Consider the following 22,252-nt stretch of genomic DNA (forward strand, 5'->3'; position numbering starts at 1 on the left):
AGCTAGTGCATTATAAAGTAAAAGCGGACGCCGGAGACTCAGTTTGCGATAAAATTCTATTTTTTAAAACCAATTCGACGCGATAAAAATGGACCTTCTTTTTCAAGTTACAATTTATATCTAGAAGTACACCTAATTGGTTCAGAGGTTTAGCCTTGAAAAAGTAACAGACATCGTTTGCATTGTTAATATTGATAGACTTAAGATTAGATAGACTATTAAATAAGTTTTTTTTAAATAGGTAGTAATATCACCAGTGGGCCTAGGATAGGTACCAGTGGCGCTAAAATAACAATAGGGATGATGACAGTTTTTTAAATTGTATATAAATTAAGAGTATGCTAATAGTAAAGCAATTTTGTAAAAGGAACAGAGTATCTGCGATCATTACTTTCGGAGCTACAGGGACTTAAAGGGTCAGATTTGCGGCGCTGCCGCGGATCCCTGATAAACGCCCCATACAAAATGGCACGAACTAATGACGTCGTAGGTGATGTAATGATTGTTAGATTTGTATGTGCGTTCAAACAAAATTACTAATATTCTTGTTATTTGTGCGTTTATGTTTATAGTTCATATAGTAAAAATGTCACATTTAATGTAAGGAAGCTAAAACTGTATGAATTTTCATCTAATTACAATAAAAGATTGTTAATAGATTTTGAAATTTTATAATCTTATTTAAATTGCAAATATCCAGACAATCAGTGCTTTTTATGCATAAATTAGTTAACATTGACCCTAAATGTATCATAAAAATCAATATATTCAAACCTAGTCATCATCCCTATTAAACTAAATGCGTTGCATCCGGAAATATCGCTATCTCTTCCATTGCGTTAGTACGAAAGAGATGGGACTGGGACAGCACCGCCATCTTAGATTGCATCATCACTTACCATCAGGCGAGATTGTAGTCAAGGGCTAATTTGTAAAGAAAAAAATGTTAGTGTCACTGGAGATATATCGTGAAGAGAAAAAAAAACATACATACAGCTGAATGTAGAACCTCCTCCTTTTTAGAAGTCGGTTAAAAAGAGCTCTCTTTCGTCCCATCGCAACGATAGAGAGAAAGATATTATCGATTCTACAGCTATAATTATGATCGACAATATGTCTTTTTTCTTAACAGTATTGTGTTGTTAACGTATGTACCTAATGAATTGAAACAGCATTAAAAGAAGATAAAATTACTTTATTTATAAAGTAAGTCATTACATTTATAAGACAAACAAATGATTATAAAATAAGTAAGAATGAATTACAAATTATAATGTTGAAAGCCAACATAATATTTAAAAGTCAAAGATTTTGTTAGTGTTATAAGTGTTTAGAGCAGATTTCTTTTTTTCGTCCTGAAGGATTAATTGCCATCGAAACTCTTTCATTAGCGATGTTTGCTTCTGGACTGCTTCTAAAATTTTCTGGCAAATTATCAAAAGACGCTCGTCGGTCATGTATTTCGAGGTTGGTCTTTCCAAATTCTGCACTTCTTGCATACACGGGATGCCATTGATTGAGTTCCCAGTTATTACAGTTTTAAACACGGTGGGATGCATCTTAGAATACCCTCTCTTGAAGTCATTCAATGCCTTGGCAAGCCACTCGCATGACAAATTATTGTCATCCAGATAGACTATCAATTCTAGGTCATGAGAGAGCCAACCTTCATTATCCAGTATATTTAAACCATTATGACTCAGAGACAGTATGCCCAGTTTCTTCAAATCGGTAAAGGTTTTGGAGTCTAATTGACCAATTTCGTTGAATGAAAGATCTAAGTTCAATAACATGGACAGCCCACGAAACACGCCGTGTTCAATAATTTTTAGATGATTATGCGACAATTTCAATGTTCGCAAACTAGTCAATCGGTAGAAAGCTGATGGCGAAATTCTGTAAATATCGTTGAAACTCAAATCTAAATAGTCCAGCTGTTGAGGCAACTGTAGCGACGATTCATCTAACTCGACGATGAAATTATTGCTCATATCCAGTCTTGTCAGATTCTTTTGATCAGTTAATCTTATGAGATATGGATCGGAAATATTGTTAAAAGTAAGGGCTAGCTCCTTTAATCCTATGGCTTCATTTTGAGGTATAACAAGAGCTGAAAGACCATTGTTCGAAAGGTCTAAGTAGCCACCTTCGGGATGGAATGTTATTCTCAAACTGTGCAATTCCAGAATGTCATTGTATGTAATGTTTACGTATTTCAAATTGTGAGTGTTAGACAATGATTGGTCTGGAAAATTTTCCATGTAGTTATGTGACAAATCAAAGTTATGCAAATTGTGCATAGCTGAAAAGCTTTCATAATACAGCCTGTTCAAATAGTTGCTGCTTAGATTTAAATATTGTACATACATAAGATCTTCTGCGTTTACAATAAAGTCGGTTAACTTGTTATTAGATAGATCTATCGATATGGGCAGCATAAGAGTGAAGGCGTAGTATTCCAAATGAGTGATCGAATTGTTTGACAAATCAAGTTTAGTATAAACAAATTTATAATCGGAATTTCTTCTGTATCGTTCGTAAACTTCAATCGACGCATTCGGCACGTGTGCAATACGGTTATCAGCAAGTATGATCTTACAAACTGAGTCGTTCCTAAAATGATTCCAATGTCTCGGGAATAACGTTGGATCTATAACTTCAATGTGGTTTTTGGATATGTCAAACGTCTCCAAATGATTTATCGTATTTATTGACACCATATCGATTTTCTCTATTTGATTCGATCTCAAATACAGGTGTCTCAAATTAAGCAAGTTATGCAACGCGCCATTTAGATCTTTGATTCTGTTGTTGTTTAATTTCAAGACATGCAAATTTGTCAAGTTGCAGAAAGGCTCTTCTTTCAATTCTCTGATGAAGTTATGGGAGAGATCCAGTTCGCGTATACTAGACAGCTCTCCAAAAGAATCACCGGGTACTTCTACTATTGAGTTGTAAGCTAATGATAGTGAATACATTTTGTATGGCCTACTTTCAAATTGGAAAAGGTCTTCAATGTTTGCTATTCTGTTATGCGATAAATCAATATTTTCGATATTAACGAGATTTCGAAAAGGGCTGTTAGAGATCTGCTGTATGTTGTTATTGATGATATAAAGATTTTTGAGTCTGTACATCATGTCCAAAAATGATAGATCAGTTCTTGGCCAGTTTCCGTGGACAGTGAGCGTTGTGATCGTCGCAAGGAGCTCGGGGTCCACGCCAATGTGGAATGTATCGGAGGCATTTTGGAGAGTGATGTCGATCTACAAAGAAACAATATTTCAAGTTATTATACTGAGATTTCGTTATCTTTTTTTTGACAGAAATCTCTGGAAATACACAACCGCTTTTAAAAATTCTTTTATTAATAGAAAGCCAGATTATTTTTTACTGTATTCTCATAGAAACGGGGTCCACCTTTGAGCCTTGCAGTTCGCGTTATCTGTAGCGAGGTGGGTTGAAGCTCTAAATCCATTCTATAAGAATCTTGGCCTTAAAGTGGGCCATTAACAGTTTGAGATCCTTGTGATCCACAGATGAGTGTGATCCACAGATCATCGTTTGGCGTGCGAAGAATAGTTTGTTTTTTAATAATAATACCTTGACGTCATAGTTGCTAGAGCCTTCGCAGTCGCCGTCAAACTTGAGGTCGCTGATTGTGTTGTAACATAGGATGCGGTACGAACAGTTGCCGATATGGATGTTCAACGGACAGTGCGCGGCGACATGACTCGCCATGAGAAGCAACAAGCTAGCTATCACTGAAACGGAACAAGATTACAAATTACTAGTTATGCCCACGACCAGCGCCGGCCCGAAGTAAATTTTAGAATGGAGCGAGATCCAACTATGTCGCCTCTCATGTTTGCTCCTAATAATAAATAGGGAGTGCAAAGTATGGAACGCGAAGACCTCGACCATACTCTAGACTAGAGTGACCAATTGAAATTCCGACGCTATACCGCCTACGGATTTTAGAAGTAATAGAATATCGATAACTTCTATAATCATACTTCCGGACACCGGATGGCGAAGCGATGGCGCCCGCGCATTCTATTCGCATGCGCCTCGTTAATCACTTCGCTTAAAATTTAGACGAAAAAAATACATTTATTTTATTTTTCTTTGCCATTTAGGCGCCCTCTAGGGTTGGTCGCCTGGAGCGACTGCTCCGTTCGCCGTAAGGGCGGGACGGCCCTGCCCGCGACTTCGTCCGCCATTGGACCTCCCCTTTTGAAAAATCTGTCCTTAGTGGACACGTAGTTACTATTAACTACCTGTCTTTAATGGAAATGGGCAGGCCACATACAAAGAACATCAGACGATAGATGGTCCCAAATTGTTACAAACTGGTACCCACGAGACTCAAAACGCAAACGAGGTAGACCATTAAGAAGGTGGAGTGACGATATAGTCAGGCTTGCAGGTAAAACATGGCAACGAACAGCCAGAGACAGAATACAATGGCTACAATTGGAGGAGGCTTTCACTGCAGTCCTTACAAAAAAGAATAATAAAATGAAAAATTAACATTACTAACATAATATAAAAAAATTTGATAATATCAACTAACCCACTAACAATCTATAAAACTTGTAAACCTTAAGAATAATTTTCAAAAGATGTCTGTAATTGTAAGGAAATAAAGCTATTTTTATTTTTATAAATTTCATTTGTGCACGTCAATTGTTTAGAGTCGGTTTAGAGATTTATTGATGAGTGACCGTTCGCATTTACACAGGGTGCTCGGGAGTAGGTTCTATAACTGTCAACACCTCAAGGTGTATAAGTCCACTTATAGGAGTCTAAACTAACACAGTCTTTCCCGACTACCTGGAGAAGAATGGGAATATTCGTAATATTTACAAAAATAAATAAAAATATGATATGGCAAATATAAAACACCGGGTGTACGCCAACGACTTATAGCTTGGCAAATTGGTCCGTAACACTCTCGATGGTCCGCGAGGGCCGGGAGGTAGCGATGCGCATACGACTTCATACCCGCGCAGTCCTTCCCCCCCGTCGCTCGCGAATCATGGAAGTGTCATCAAAGAACTTGCCAAGCTATAGAATTTTAACTAAAAATGTCTTAGAAGAAACAAAAACTCAGTACCTCAGATCCTGACCAAGGATTCGAACCCAGTACCTCGTGATCGTGATCGAAAGCTACGCTAACCACTAGACATTCTAGCTTTAATAAGTAGAAATAAATTATCTCACCCTCTCTCATTTTCCTTGCATAGACGCTGCAATTTAAAGTAAATCTGAAAATAAAAGATTGTATTAATATTAACATGAAATTACGTTTTTAATACTAACATTATAAAGCGAGTTATATTCTTATAGTCTTTGTTTAAACGCGCTAATCTCAATGATCTCTGTAGCTGGCCGGATTAAAAATTAATTTGTAGGTAAAATGGTTGCTAGATTCAAGAAGAATAACTCTTAGACTGAAAGTAACTTTAAGCGACTACAAGGACTTTAACTTAATTATTTTAACTTTATATTTCGGTGATTGAAGGTTTCAGCTACGCGACTCGCTAAGCTATGTCAGTGACTTTGGTTCGTCTGCGGATCTCCTCATTTGTGATTCGATCACGCAGAGAAACTCCAAGCATAGCTTGACCCCCCACTAGGTGGACCGAAGACATCAAGCGGGTTGCAGGGAGCCGCTGGATACTGGCCGCTCGTGACCGTTTTGCAAGGAAGTCTATGCATAAGGCCTACGTCCAGCAGTGGACGTCCATCAACTGATAATGATGATGCTGATGATGATGATGATGATGATGATGATGATGATGATGTTTCCTGCAATCCGCTTGATGTCCTAGCTAGACCTAGCTGGACCGAGGACATCAAGCGGATTTTCGCTTAACAGCTGGATCAAGGGCTGGATACAAAAGGCAGTGATACTTGAGACGGCGCGTATTGTGAGGAGGTTTCTCATTTTGAGCCCTTACCACCGGTTGCTTGGGCACTCAAATGTCCCGTATCGGGAGAGTTGATACTTTTTTATCATTATCATCAACAAGGCAACATTAAAATCATTATTAGCTTACTTTTAACGGCAAGCCTCCCTCTTTATAGCTCCCTTTTTTGACCCGTCAGCGTCACGCTGTTCCAATACAAATTTTAAAGTGATAATGTTAAATTCTTTAATGACCACAATCATACTGATAATAACAATGATTGAGGGCTTATATTGCTCACATCTTACGAAGATGTAACTTTACGAACTTCCCAACTCCGGGTTGGGGATTTTTATTAATTTAAAAAAAAAGTATTATATACGCTGGACTCGAACCCAAAACCTCGTCATAGCTTAAACAACGAGGCAGTACTTAGGCCCATGTGCCTGTAGTCCACCGATTATGTAAATATTGGTGTTATTCTTATCAATATTGGTACAGCGGTTAAGCCGGTCATAGTCAACAACAAAACAAACTTACTGATTTATTTATATCATTCCTATAACTATGTTGTAATAAAATAATAAAGACTTACCCGAATACTTGTAACAGACACCACAACCGCTCGCAAAGTGTAGTTCTAAAGTCCAGTGGACGTAATAAAATTTGACGCTCACACCATTTTGCTGACTCTGCGTAATAGAAACACCGGTATTTCGTCATAGAGTATGTTTTAAACAGAACAGACATTAAGGCCATACGTTAATCTTCACATTCAGAACGGCTTAGAGAGAGATAGACCGTGTCAACCAATGATGATGGAATCTAAAATGTGGCTTTCTCTTTAACAGGAATAAATGCAGTAACAACATGATAAACCTAGGGATGCTAAATGATAAATGGGATATAGGATGAGATCCTTTTTTTAACTTTCCTCCTTTTATCCACTTTGTGGTTAAAAATAGGATCTCATCCTATAAGAGGGGGGGGGGGGGGAGGCTGCTCTTGTTTTTTGTAATGTTGATAATGATGATGATGATGATGATATACGTCGCATAATTATTTACGATCCAAATCAAATTACCATTAATTGAACACCTACGTCTATTGTTGATTGACTCAGGGCGACAGTTTCTAGGAAAATTTCTGCGAAACTTTACTCTGTTTATAGCGTTCAGATGGCCTATTTCCTATTTTGGCCTGTATTATCAACCTTTTAAAATAAACAACAAATCAATTGACACAATATCATCTACTTAATATGATACCAAATACAAATGTCGCTTACTGGTGCTTACTGGTGGTTCTTATATAGTATGTAGATGACAATTTGACAATTTATTTGTTGTTTATTTTAATTGGTTGATAATAAAGACAAAAATTTTGATTTTTTTAAATTCAAAATAGTGAATAGGCCAGCAGGTTGACTATGTCCAGTGTAATAAAATGTCGAGTGTGCTAACTTGTCTAGTATCCTGTTACGTCTAGTCTCATAATATCCAGTGTTTAAAGTTGGTTTTACACTTAGGCACAATCACGTTGGTCATCTTCTTGCAATTATATGAAACGTCTCACAAGAATATTCTTTGACGTGTTCGGTATCAAATGTTTACCGCACAGCAGTCTTGATACCTTACTTTGATGTATGTATTTTATATCAGTATCTTATAACGAATAGTTTCTAGGAATTGCAGTTACAGCTTATTTATTATAGTTCAAGAGCCCGTGAACAGACAGTCTTCCTTTTATTTTTAGTCCATACTCTTAGTGATTGCTTACTAAATTCTCTCCTTGGTCTAATGATTATACTATGTGGTTTCGGAACACGATGTCCTGGATTTGAGTTCTGGGTCGGGATATGAAATACAGATCTTTTCTTTTTTTCAAGAAAAGATTCAAGTTTCACCTGCGTGATTCCCGTTCCCGTAGGGGGGTGTAATAGCCTATACTCTTCCTCGATAAATGGGCTATCTAACACTGAAATAATTTTTCAAATCAGACCATTAATTCTTGAGATTAGCGCGTTAAGTAAACAAACAAACACACAAATCAACTTTTTATTATTAGTAAAGATTGATTGTAAAAAAGTCTAACATTTAACATAACGTTAAACCCGCTCACCCACGTAGGAGCAGTGTAGTGGTTCTAAGCTCCATAGCCCCTCTCCTTTATGGATAGACTTTGGCGTTAATATCTAAAATGTAATCGAATCTAATCTAATATCTAATGTCTAATTTAAAAAGTAGCCTATGTGTTAATTCATGCTATAATATATCTCAATACCAAATTTCAGCTAATTCGGTTCAGTAATCGAGGCGTGAAAGTGTAACAAACATTCATATCAACAACATCATCAGTTTTCGCAAATCTCGGGGAACCATGGATTTTTCGGGATAAAATCTAGAGTAAAATCCATTTCCATTCCAAATTTTAGCTAAATCGCTTTAGTAGTAGCGGCGTTAAAGATTAACAAACATCCAAACATCCATACAAACTTTCGCGTTTATAATATAATAAGCGGACGCCCGCGACTTCGTCCGCGTGGAATCCGATTTTCACAAATCCGGCGAGAATCATGGACTTTTCAGGGATGAAAAGTAGCATATGTGTTAATCCAGAGTAAAATCTATTTTCATTCCAAATTTCAGCCAAATCGCTTCAGTAGCCGTAGCGTAAAAGAGGAACAAACATACTTACACACTTACACACAAACTTTCGCCTTTATAATATTAGTGTGATAGGATGAGGAGAGCCACAAAAGAACCAAAAGTTTATAAAATGACTACCTGCTACTTGGAAATCTTCAAAGTACATCGTTTTTTATGTGTACTTACACGAGATTTTTTAAAGGTGTCTCTTTGCCTACCATAGATAGCCACGAAGATCCAAACTTCATCGTTACTTACCTACAGGCTCTTAGAACTTTTTTAAAATAAGGCTCAGCGCATACCTACGGGATGTAGACTACTCGTATTTTCATCGCAGCAGCCAGCCAGCCATGCAAACCATGTTTGGAACATTTCATCCCGATCCATGTGGGTTATATTTTTTTTTTTTATTCTCTACAAGTTAGCCCTTGACTACAATCTCACTCAATGCAATCCAAAATGGAAGCGGGCCTACTTGCTAGGAGTAGGATGAAATCCACATCCTTTCGGTTTCTACACGACCTCTTACCGGAACGTTAAATCACTTGGCGGTTCGTCTTTGTCGGTAGGGTGGTAACTAGCCACGGCCGAAGCCTCCCACCAGCCAAAAATATGTAGACTTTGAGTTGGAAAGTTGGCTGGTGTTAATACGTTGCCATCAACATCTTTTTTGGCAGACATCTTTTTTGGGGCAGTGGTATTCGTGGTGGAGTCACAAGACGGAAGTCCTGGTTCAACAGTCAGACCTGGTCCTGGTTTTCTTAATTCGTCCAGGTCTGACTGGTGGAGACCATCTCTTCGTCATCGCATCCTCATCATCATCATTCATTATCAATCATTATCATATTTATCTTTGACAACCGATGGACGTCCACAATTGGACATAGGCCTCTTGCATGGACTGCCAAACAAAACGGCCAGAGCCGCTAGCATCACATCAGCACCTTGGGACTCCAAAGTCCATCACTTTTCGTTTATGTACCCCGCCCATTGCTACTTCAGCTTCGCGACTCAATAAACCATCAACATACTCGTATTAGACGCGAATAACTACCTCTTTGGTCCAATGATTAGCCTATTCGACTTCGTATCGTGATGTCCTTGGTTCGGTTGATGAAGTCCTGGGATTTAATCTATGAAATATTGAGTTTTCTTTTTACCAAGAAGCATTGTAATGCAGCCCTAGATGGCAGTGGGTTAGATTAAGGGATGATTTATTACCCAGGCCGTGACCGGGACGTGTCGTGTACGGCCGGATTAGGTACTGATTTTAAACGTTACATACATTGTGTATGACGCAGTTTACTTCACAGTGCATGATCCGTGTCCCGTCCGAGCCTCAGACGAATTATATAGGGACCTGCCTCGCTAACCGACGATCTGTCGAAGTTTAAGATCAACGATCTAACGCGTTTATTTAAATTAATGTTTCATTGTTGTAGTTTTTGTCGCGAGTCTAAAGAACTTTAAAAATGTTACTATTCTTCCCCGAACACCAGAATATCGATAAAATAAATATAAATATTTACTTTATTATTATTACCTATTTATTTTATTATTATTACTTAATCGATGTTTATTCTGATGAATATTCTGTAACGAGTGTTGTATGTGTCATCTAAGCGATTAGTTGTTTGTTAGTCTGTGTAGAAATTACACGTGTATTTATTGCGTAATTAATCACTTAATCAAATTTATAGTTGTTTGTAGTGTAAGGACAGTTAAATATATTTATTGGCTTTAAATATTTTCGATGTGTGAGTTTACCTCATCACCCTCAAAAAACGATGGTTACTTTTATTGGTCAATTTGAGTGCGATAAAGGTCCATAGGTATTTCGTCTGAGATCCATCTACTGACGTACGATGTTCATCTACACCACAGTCGTTCACGGCTTCGGCCCGGAGACGTCCCGGTCTAATGTAAATCATCCCTAAAATAGGTACATCATAATATCATAAGCTCACACGCAATGTAAATGATGGCAATTTTTGAGGTCATGGAAACTGATAAAAAAAGATGATTAAGGTCAATACCAGTCACACAGTACCTACAATACAATATGAACACAAACTGATTATTATTATTATTGTATGTTGGACGCATTTGCCTACGATAAGCGTAACAGTGATTCCCCAGTTTTAGGGAAAGCAGTGTTGCCAAGCTAAACTTGGATAACAATTATGAAGTGATAACTTTTTATGGGAGGGTAAAGTGCTTGGTAACGTAACGCGTTACAGCTGACGTTTGCACGTTTGCCAAGCAATTGACAGAGCAAACTTTGGACTGATTTTATGACCACAGACTATTTTAAAAGTTTCTATGTTGCTGCTGTCAAAATATTCTTCCCACCTCTCCGACAACAAAGCCTTCTTAATTTATTTCAAGAATAATAAATAAAATTCAATTAATTAAGGCATTTAAGAACGTCTCGGCACACTCGTTTTTTCAAGGAACTGCCTACAAACCGATTTCAAATTAGGTATACTAGTATGTATGCTAAAATCATTGTCTGAGCGATAGAGTATATATATGGCTTAGAATAATATAATCAGAAGCTAAATGACCAACTCCGCTAATTACTACCTAACAATTTTTACATGAAAATTAAAAATCTTCCCCAAATAGTCGACACTGTGACACTGACTTGACTGTATTTTTATTAACTTAATATAACTTGACGAGGAAAATAAAACCATCTTTTAAGGTTTATAAGAATTTATGTAACGTACTTAATACCCTATCCAACCCTGATAAGAAGCTTTTGAGAAAATTGCGAACATAATAATAAATAAAATAACATAAAATAAAGTATGTTTTTTTCAGGCCATTGACCCATATAGTGTTATAGTATTTTTTTCCTTACATGGCAAAAAAGGTAAACAAAGATCCGTCGTCACGACATTCACATATTTCTCACAAACCGTCCGTTTAAACTAAATCATTTATATACACATCACTTCATTTAACGCGCACACCGCGAATTACATAATAACTGCTTGTAATTAACTATTATATCACATTTATTTCACTAAAAACGAAATCACAACAAGTTTTATTTCTACAGATTAACAAAAATGTTGCGAATTTGACATTTCGTAATGCTAGATTGTCTATGAATTGAAGAGACGGGAAAGATACATGAAATTATAACTTGTCGATAATTATGTACATATTTTTTAATTTTAATATTTGTGTCCTTTGTGGCTTATAAATAAAATAAATGTGTATCTTTATTAACACAGCACCAAAGAATATATTATACTCCATGGAGAAGAAGTAAATCTACATACATGAAAACGTTGGACATAGCAGCGACATTATTTCCGCATACGAATATTTTTTCATAAAGTCAGTGGCAATTTTATGGAGATTTTTGATTTTAAAATAGTTGAAGGACCTAATTGAGAAAAAACAAATAATAATTTAAAAAAATATATACAACCGACTTCAAAATATTAACGTACCCACGAAATTAAAAAAGGGAAAAATAATATCATTATATTTTCTGCCAAGCCAGTGTATTCAATCTATTAATTCAAGGTGTACCCTATCGTAAAGATTTTTGTTTCTCAGACATTATTTTTGTCTGTCATGTGTTTTTTTCAGTAACGACTTAAGTCAACATCAGACGGGCTTGGCAGCGACTTCAAAATGATCAATAAGTAGAAAATATAATAATGTTATCTTTCCCTTTTTAGTTTCGTGGGTACGTTAACATTTTGAAGTCGGTTGTATTTTTTCATAATATTTTTTTTTTATATTTTTAGTATACCTAATAAATAAATCAATCCATATGAAATTCAACCTAAAATCCACCCATCTGAAAGTCGGAATTTTCGGTTAGTTATATTATTGTTAGTCATACACTACTCAGCAATCAGCAATAATATAACAACCAAACAACAAATAAATAACAAAACTAACAATTGCAAACGAAACAAATAAGTAATGATGATATGGAACAAACATTGACACGACCTCACTGTGAGCATGGAAGCGACAATGTGGCACTTTTTGCTCGCAGTTAACTCATCCTAAACCGAGCTTAACCGATCGCGGCGCGAGTGCTCCCGAATGTTTGTAATTATATAGCACGATCAAAAATTATTAAAAAACCGATAAACCGATTCTTCAACCACTTGCAAAATTTTTAAATTAAGAATAAAGAAAACAATACACAAATACGACTTGAATATTATGATTGCTGGATCAGAAAAATAAATAAAAGATTTGAAATACTAATGGAAAAAAAATTATTACTTTTGTTTCGCAACATGGTGAGATTTTTATTTTTCTGGTATACGTAAATCGTGATAGTCAGAGTTATTAGGATATTATATAAAGAAGTTTGAGAGATAGTGATGTACAAGGGGCCGAAACTTTAGTACAAAGGTTTTTGAATAGATGACATTATGCGGTAATAAATTTAGTAGGTTCTAGAGCTAGAAAAATGTTACGAATTATAATTAGAGACAGACAGTAAGTGTACATTAATTCCAATTATGTTCTACATAGTCATTTGGACTAGTGGTGTATAACCAAGGTAAAAAAAGAAAGTAATAATAATCTTTAATTCAATAGAAAAATATTTTTGTCGCTTTTTTGTTTTTCTCAATTGTTTTCTTCAACAATTTAAAAATTAAAAATTTCCATTATAAATTGCCACTGACTTTATTTCAAAAATATTCGTATGTGGAAATAATGTCGCTACTATATCCAACAAAATGAAATGAAATGTTAATGTTTTTTAACTTTTGTATCTTTTGTAATTTTTAAAAATGTAAACTGTAAAATTTTTGTAATTTATGTACTAGGAAATAAAGGCTATATTATTATTATTATTACTATATCCAACATTTTCATGTATTTCATGATTCACTTCTTCTCCTTGGTGTATATATTCTTAAAATGATATTTAATTTCCTAAAATGCACACAACTGAAAAGTTGGAAAACGAAACGAATATGGAACGTATTCGTTTTTAAGATGACGTATAGTAACGGATATTTTAGTTTAGTTATTTCAGATATAACGATACCTACTTGATATCGTTACGATGCCCGCGGTTAACTTCTCAACCCTACTGATTGTCTTTGGTTCATAGTCAGCCATTATTGTTGTTTAAAATTGACATCTAAGAAAATTTCAAGTATAGTAGTTATTAGCTTATTATCTATGTTAGTGCGAAATACAAAATACTAATACTAATACTAAAGCTTAAATTAATTTAAATATCTGCCTCGCCTTACTGATGCACCGGGTACACATAGTATGAGTCGAATTTTTTAGGGATGTACTTGTAGGTACATAGTTCAAAAATGTTTGGCGCTGTGGGTTAAATAAACTAAAGCTATCAACAAATTATTATTTTACAAACAAACGAATAAACAATGGCAACATTGTGATGATAAAACGGTACTTCCCCGAATGCATTTGTTCTGAATGATTTCATTGTTTTTATGTCAAATCATCAAAATGAGTATTGTGAAGCACCACGAAAGTATTGCGCGATAAACTCATTATGTACCTTACCTACTTTATTACTTTCCGCACCTTTCACCATGTTTAAAAGGAAACAGAGGGCCTAGTGGCAGTTTGATACTGTTACCCTCACGTAACGTAAACGCGAATTTCTAAGGAATTGAAACAGCGCCATCTAGTGAACTACTGCACAACTGTTTCAATTCCATATAAATTTGCGTAAACGTCACCGTGATAGTAACAGTATGAAAATATTGAAAACTCCCACTAGGCACACAGTTTGTTTTGTCAGATGACAAAATAATTAACTAGAGAGAGATTAAAAAAAGTAAATATCTACCAAAGTCATAAGGACATTCAGTTGACTTGCCTAACAACTTAAGGTCACAGGTAAAGTGCTACAGTTAGTGTAAAACTGCATGTTCTTGAGATCTACAATTAATATTTTCCCATTTTCAATCATAATTATTAAGAACAAGGGACAAGTTGTCAAACCCTATGCTACGGGTTGGCGACCCACAATTCAGTAATTTTAACGTATCTATACTAAAATTATAAAGCTGAAGAGTTTGTTTGCTTAAACACGCTAATCTGAAGAACTACTGATCCTATTTGAAAAATTCTTTTAGTGTTAAACAGCCCATTTATTGAGGAAGACTGTAGGCTATATATTATCCCCGCATTATTACGGGAACGGGAACCACGCTGGAGAAGCCGCGCGGTGTTAGCTAGTGTTGTATAAGTAGCCCTTAGAACGATCTTCAATCGTATATTCTACGCTGCACCTTTCTGAGACGTGTAAAAGGGGAAACAGCACCAAACCCGGAAAAAGTACCACCATCCAGAGATTTACCGACCCTACTGCCGCACATAGCTAAGCTGTTCGAATGTTTACTGCTTTAAACTGCACGATATTAATTAGTGTTTCGTATATGGCGGCCAACTTTCTGAAAATGGAATGCGGGACGTTTTGTGGATAGATAGGGTTGGGGGGGGGGGGGGTTAATGTTTAGTCAGTAGATACCTACCAAATTACATGAAAACATAAAACTTAGGTACAAAAGTTAAATGCCTTTGTATATCACACTAAATTAAAAAATCAAACAATTAAATCAGTTGCGCGAGCGCCTCTCCCGCTCTAACGCCTCATGTGATCTTTAGAGAGAAAGAGAGAACGAAATCACTCTCTCTACTCTACGACTACGACGCTGTTTGGGTATTGCGACATCGTCAGTTAGAATTATAAAGGGATTTTCACCACACACACCAGCGCTGATACAGCTACTACTAGCTGACTACAAACCACGTGACTAAAGAATTGCTTGCGATAGCTAGTTGGTAATGTGTATATCCACTAAAGTAACTCATAGTTAGTGAATACGCTATAGTAGTATAGCTATATTATACTTATACTTTCACTATAAAAGTATATATAGAATACTATAAAAGTCAAATATAAATTCTGCGTGGCAAAACTTTCCGCATGCTTTAGTACCTACACAATTTATAAATACAAAGTTGCTTTATCTTTGTCACGTAAGGGAAAAGGAAATGGTATGTAATTACAATTTATAACAACAAAACATTACTGTTTATATTTTGTAAGTATAAATTATAAAATTAATTAACGTATAAACTTATACTTATATTACTATAGTTATCCGCGTGGATTCGAACAACAAATATCATCATACGAGTATTTCTTTAACATTATGCATCATGTCATAAGCTGTGATAGCCCAGTGGATATGACCTCTGCTTCCGATTCCGGACGGTGTGGGTTCGAATCCGGTCCGGAGATGCCGTTTATTTTTTCAGTTGTATATATTTAAAGAAATTAAATATCACGTGTTTCAAACGGTGAAGGAAAACATCGTGAGGAAACCTGCATACCAGAGAATTTTCTTAATTCTCTGCGTGTGAGAAGTCTGCCAATCCGCATTGGGCCAGCGTGGTAGACTATTGGCCTAACCCCTCTCATTCTGAGAGGATACTCGAGCTCAGCAGTGAGCTGAATATGGGTTGATAATGATGATGATCATGTCATACTATTACCTCCTTAGAGGAGAGGGGATATAACTTTGACCCACCACGCATCTCCAATGCGGATTGCGGGTGTAGCGCTATGATGTAAGATTATTTAACGACCACTTACCTTATCAGCCAATAGACGTCCACTGCTAGACATAGGCCTCTTGCATGGACCTCCAAGCGCAACGATCTCGAGCCGCCAGCATCCAGCGGCTCCCCGCAACCCGCTTGATATCCGCGGTCCACCTAGTGGGGGGTCGACCAACACTGTGCTTTCCTTGGGACCCCAGCGTCCCTACCCTACCCCTATCCTACCCCTACCCTACCCCTACCCTACCCTTACCCTACCCTACCCCTACCCTACCCCATCCTACCCCTAACCTACCCCTACCCTACCCCTACCCTACCCCAACCCTAACCCTACCCCTACCCTACCCCTACCCTACCCTTACCCTACCCCTAGCCTACCCCTACCCTACGTTGAAAATTTTCCTGAATTTTCTTTGCTATAAACCTCACGGAGCCCGAGACCTTTTCAACGAATGCAAAACCGTGGAAATCGGTTCGTGCGTTCTGGAGTTATAGCGTCAGGAAGGAAAACCCGACTTTTATTTTACTTTTTTTTAATTTTTTTTTATAAAAAGTATCCTATGTCCTTCTTCTGACTCCAAACTACCTCCCTGCCAATTTTCAGCTAAATCGGTTCAGTCGTTCATGAGTTATAAGTGGAGTAACTAACACGACTTTCTTTTATATATATAGATAGATAGATATTGGTATTAAAGTCCGAATTTATTACGAGTAGGTATAAACATACTCATCACAAACATATGGATTGTTTGACAGTTGACTACGGAACAGCAACGCCTATCACACAGGACACGTCCGGGCTCTTACGCGCATATTCCAGTCGCGTTACCACTTTGCGAACGGCGAACGATTACATTATAAATATTAAAAGAAATATTGCACTATGTTGGTGAAAGTTTCATATTTGAAGAATATAATTTGGTAAGCAATACAATCATTTAGTTCTTCCATTCCTCACTTTACGTTATATAATGTAAGTTATCCATAATATACAATTTAATCTAGGTATACTAATAATCATTATTGTATTTATTTTCTCTTTTTCGGTTGGTTGTCTGGAAGAGATCGCTCATTAGCGATAAAGCCGCCAATTGTACATTAGTTTTTAAGTTAATTTCTTGTCTGTAATTATTATTTTTGGTGTACAATAAAGTATATTTCATTCATTTATTCATTCATTCATCATTATTATAAAGAGTTGAAAGTTTGTGAGTTTGTTAATTTGTAATGTAATCTCCGGATATACTGCATTGATTTGAAAATCCTTTTATCAAAAGCGATGTTATTTGTGAGTGTCATAGACTTCATCATCAATCAATCATATGATTTTCTGGGGCCTCATCTAGCGATTATTTGTGAGTGTCATAGACTTCATCATCAATCAATGCTTGCTTACAATATACCTACTGATGGTCGCAAAGCGTAGTGGGTTCTGATTCTGCGTCCTGCATCCACGACCGTCATTCGATTTCGTTTCCCACAACTGGATGATGAATATATGTGTTTTCCAGTGTCTGGGTGTATCTATATTAATATTGTAAAGAGGAAAGATTTCATTGTTTGTTTGTTTGTTTGTGTGCATTAAATAGGCTCCGAAACTACTGAATCGCTTTTAAAAATCTCTTTCACTGTTGGGAAGCTATCCCCGTATTCTCACGGGAACGGGAACTACACGATTGAAACCGTGTGGCGTCTGCTAGTATATTATATAAGTATGTATAATATGTAGTAAATAAATTTATATGATAAATTAGCTAGATAGTGATATGTGTGTATTGTTTAAATATATTTATATTAATGGTTAAGATTAATATTACCTACCCCTAAATACTTGATAAATAACAAACAGACGTCTTACGTAAACAAAACTGGACAAGTGTGAGTTGTAATCGCGTGACGAGTGTTCCGATGTTAAACTAAATTTTTCATTTTGAAAATTACTAAGAGAATTCTATGCAGTTTACAAAAAAATATTTTTACCTTCCATCTTGCCCCTCAAAAGTGACTTTCATTGTCAAAAAGTTGAATGGGTTGAAGTTTTTCTAAAATCTCATACATATTTATAAAAATGTAGGCAATCTTAATATTTCATTTCTTTTTACAGACACAATGCTGCTGATAAGTATTTTGTTTTTTGCAACGATACTGGGTGTCGAAGGACAATGTACACTAAGTGAATATGCAAAAGAAGATAATATTTGTACTGCAGATATTACTTGCCACGGAAAAACTGAAAACTTAATGCAATTAGTTAAGAATAACTGGAGTTGTATAAAACACCGTGTTCGATATTACTATGGCAATGAACGGGATTATAATTGGGACAACAACTATAACTTAAATGTAAACATTGGTGATGTTGATATTGGTATTTCAGAGGATTATTTATCGGGTTTATCAGATGCAAAAACCAATGTGAAATCTTTGATTGTTGAAAGAGGCAATTTAGTTGCAGTGGGAGTCACATTAGCCGGTTTTCATAAACTTACAGAGTTTTCTGTAACGTATAATAAACTTGAAACTATAAATTTTAACCAATTATTAGTCAATTCTTTAAAGACTGTAAATATATCTCACAATTTGATAACAACGATTGAATTTAGCTCAGTAGAAAGTACAAGTATGATTACAACTATTGATCTTAGTTACAACTCGCTAGAATCAATACCAAATAATTGCTTTGCAATGTATTTACGTCTTAAATATTTGGACCTTTCTTTTAATAAGATCGAAAATTTCGATATACTTACCTTTGAAGGTATAGCACAGTTGGAGATATTGAAACTCTCTAATAATAAAATATTAGAAATCGGTCAAAACTTTGCAAGATTCATGAAGTTAAAAGATTTGAGTTTAGATCACAACCAACTGACAACACTTACAGATGTAAATCTCAGAACTCTGATTAGCTTAGAACGACTCAACCTTAGTTCAAATATGATTAAACATATTGAAGATCAATCTCTATCTACACTAACAAATCTTGAACAATTAGATTTAAGTTATAATAAAATAAACGTGGTTCGTAAAACATTATTTAAAAATACCATCAAAATAAATGACTTGTCGCTTTCTCACAATGATATAGAAAACATAGAAGGAGGTGCTTTTAGCACAACTAATATATCCAATTTTGATATAAAAAATAACTATATTAGTGGATCAATAGTCTATGATACGTTCCTGGGCGTTTCAGTCGAGAATTTAGATTTGAGTAATGGGACTATAAAAAACCTAGGCGATAAGGCATTTAGTGCTTTGAGTCATGATTTAAGGTATTTAAATTTGAGCTACAATTTAATAGAAAATATAACAGAGTCTGCCTTTTATTCATTAAAAATTCTTTTAAAACTAGATTTGTCACAAAATAATTTGATCGATATGGAGTTTAATACGAGCGATCTTATTCAGTTAAAAGAATATTATCTTCAAAATAATTTTATCAAAAAAGTCACTCCAAATATGTTCAAAAATATGAAAAGCTTAGTTAAATTAGACTTATCACAAAATAAAATTAGGGATGTAGAAGTAAACTCATTCATTGAACTTGAAAATTTAAAAGATTTAAACATAAGTAGCAATCATTTTGTTAATTCTCTTACAATGAATTTATTCCAAGGGTTGTCACGAGTAATTACACTAGATTTGTCTAATACAAGATCATCAACTTCTTTGAATGAATCATTTTCAGGAATGACTTCTCTTGTTAATTTGAATCTATCTCACAGTCAATTAGAAACTATTGAATATGAGACATTTAAGAATACTGGGTCTATGGAAGTTATTGATTTGTCATACAATTATCTGGAAAACTTCGCTATTAATACTTCATGCATTCCACTTTTAAAAGAATTATATTTAAATAATAACAAGTTAACAAACATTACGAGTGAAACATTTGAAAATTTTCAGTTATTAGAAAAGCTAAATTTAGCTTTTAATAACATCCTATATTTTCATTCTATGGGCATAAAATCGTTGTCTCATTTACATTATCTGGATTTATTTTCTAATGTTAACATGCATATAAAAGGTGATGCTTTCAATAATTTGGTTATATCAACAGTTTCTTTCAAAAATGTGAGACAAATATTTAATTTTGATAATGTCGTGAATAGCTCAATAACGACTTTAATATTATCAAATTGTGAAATTAGCGATATTAATTCTGTTTTTGTTTATAAAATTAAAGACGTTCTTAAGTTAGATATTAGCTCAAACAAAATCCAAGCATTAAACAAAGGTTCGTTCCAGAATATGGATGCTCTAAACTGGCTTGATATAAGCTTTAATATGATTTCTGCTATTCAACCAGGAACATTTCTTTCCAATAAAATGATCAACACTTTGAATCTTAATGGCAACAATTTAGAATCTTTACAATTTGGAGTACTCGATGGCCTTAAGAATCTTCGTGTTCTTAATTTATCAAACAATGAAATACATATATTTGGCATAAACCTCTTACACTCTACTCCATTTTTGACCGAGTTATATGGCATAAGTTGCAAAGGAAAAACAGGATTTTCTCATACGGAAATTATTCATAATGAAAACACTAATGCCAATATAACTAGTGAAGTGATAAAAATAAAAGAAGTATTAGGGCAAATGTACGGCTTTTTAAAAATATCTATGAATGAAACAATTTCAAATATGATTTCTGTTATAGGCAAAGTCTCTGATAATAATAGCACAGATAAGGCTTTGGAAATACAGAACCGTTCGCAAATAGTTTTTAATGAGCAAATAAAACAACTATTGAAAGATAATAAAAATATAAGTGATAGTGTAGCAAATGATATTAAATTGATGATATCATTGCTGGAAACTAATAATAATTTAACTAAATTAGCCAACGTCCAAAAGGAACCATCAGATACAATACCAATTTCTGATAGGGCGACTTTTAAAAATGAAAATAAAAATTTAACGGATTATGTTTCAAAATTGATTGTAGGATATAAAAATGACCAATTTGATAATCGTACATTTGCAGATATGAAAATTTTGTTATACTTTATAGCCGTGTGTTTATCTATTGTAGTTATGTTGCAAGCAGTGGCATTGACTCATAAATATTTTTGTAGTAAAGCAACGCGTAGGATAGGGATAACTCACAATTATGAAAGTGGACAACGAATGAGTAATGGCTTAGAAATGGATTAATTAGTTAACAACAATTAATCATATAAGGAGAAGCTTGAATATCACCAGCCGGCCAACACACTAACTTTTACCTATGTTAGCTACCTAATATAATTAACATCAAAATTATAACAACCGCATTTTTAGTATTCTGTACAATCCATTGTTAGTTATATCTATTATATGATATTCACATATAATCTCAATTTTAAGCAATAAATAAATTGTGAATACGAAATCACGCGACTTATGAATTACTAACATAATGTAATTGGTAAATTTCAAATATGTCCACTAATATGGGAACTGGCCTGCTGTCTAAGATTTGAATTAGTAACGACCTTTTTTTTCCTTTTGGACCAAAACTGTTTTAAATCCAATTAAACAAGTTGTATATAAACTCCTGGCCAAACAATCATTCAAAGTAATGGTAAATTATAAATTGGCCAGGAATTTCTTAGGTAACATATTCGTATGTATTTGTAGGCGCGGTGGATCTACAAAACGGAGGTCCTGGGCTCAATCCCCGGTTGAGCCGATTGAAATTTTCTTAATTGGTCCAGGCCTGGCTAGTGGGAGGCTTCGGCCGTGGGTAGTTACCACCTTACCGCCAAGCGATTTAGCGTTCTGGTACGATTTCGTAGCCCGCTTCCATTTTAGATTCCATCATCACTTACCATCAGGTGAGATTGTAGTCAAGAATAATAAAAGAAAAACTTTTAGTTCGGTCGGAAGGTCGTTCCTAATTCGGTTTTTTGCACCAGTACTCCATACTCCATACTCTGTCACAGGAACTGTTTACTTGGAAGGGGATATTGATCATGTACAAAAGACTTTGCTAATGTATTAAAAACATGTACCTAGTATCAATAATAAATTGTTTTTATTTTTTCTTATTTCTTTTCTTTATTGATGATCTTTCTATGGTAAAACTTG

At 35.1% G+C, this 22,252-nt stretch overlaps 2 protein-coding genes across 4 annotated transcripts; one reads left to right on the top strand and one right to left on the bottom strand.

The window, feature by feature from the left end:
* Positions 1-1,181: 1,181 nt before the first annotated feature.
* LOC112054708 (leucine-rich repeat-containing protein 15) lies at positions 1,182-18,307 on the bottom strand. Of its 3 annotated transcripts, none has more exons than XM_024094576.2 (5): positions 18,149-18,307; positions 6,511-6,607; positions 5,227-5,270; positions 3,604-3,764; positions 1,182-3,266 (listed from the first exon to the last, which is right to left on the bottom strand). In XM_024094576.2, exons 1-5 carry the CDS (start codon positions 18,153-18,155, stop codon positions 1,296-1,298), a joined length of 2,280 nt encoding a protein of 759 aa, XP_023950344.1. In that variant the 5' UTR covers positions 18,156-18,307; the 3' UTR covers positions 1,182-1,295. The 3 variants fall into 3 exon arrangements, with proteins under 3 accessions (XP_023950344.1, XP_023950343.1, XP_052743696.1); XM_024094575.2 differs by having other exon boundaries at positions 6,511-6,740; positions 18,149-18,304; XM_052887736.1 differs by lacking the exon at positions 18,149-18,307 and adding an exon at positions 16,203-16,385.
* Positions 16,542-22,211, top strand: LOC112054707 (toll-like receptor 3). Its single transcript, XM_024094574.2, has 2 exons — positions 16,542-17,089; positions 18,273-22,211. The coding sequence occupies exon 2, from the start codon at positions 18,278-18,280 to the stop codon at positions 21,335-21,337; it is 3,060 nt and encodes a 1,019-aa protein (XP_023950342.1). The 5' UTR covers positions 16,542-17,089; positions 18,273-18,277; the 3' UTR covers positions 21,338-22,211.
* Positions 22,212-22,252: the final 41 nt, after the last annotated feature.

Source organism: Bicyclus anynana, chromosome 20 (genome assembly GCF_947172395.1).
Source record: "Bicyclus anynana chromosome 20, ilBicAnyn1.1, whole genome shotgun sequence".
Lineage (NCBI taxonomy): Eukaryota > Metazoa > Arthropoda > Insecta > Lepidoptera > Nymphalidae > Bicyclus > Bicyclus anynana.

What these genes read in the sequence shown, in the direction of transcription:
- LOC112054707 (XM_024094574.2), top strand. Translation starts at nt 18,278, where the DNA reads ATGCTGCTGATAAGTATTTTGTTTTTTGCAACGATACTGGGTGTCGAA.
- LOC112054708 (XM_024094575.2), bottom strand. Translation starts at nt 6,674, where the DNA reads ATGGCCTTAATGTCTGTTCTGTTTAAAACATACTCTATGACGAAATAC. An exon ending in TGTCTGTTACAAGTATTCGG is followed by an intron (nt 5,271 to 6,510) that starts GTAAGTCTTTAT and finishes TTTTATTTTCAG; the next exon opens with ATTTACTTTAAATTGCAGCG. An exon ending in CTAGCAACTATGACGTCAAG is followed by an intron (nt 3,267 to 3,603) that starts GTATTATTATTA and finishes GTTTCTTTGTAG; the next exon opens with ATCGACATCACTCTCCAAAA.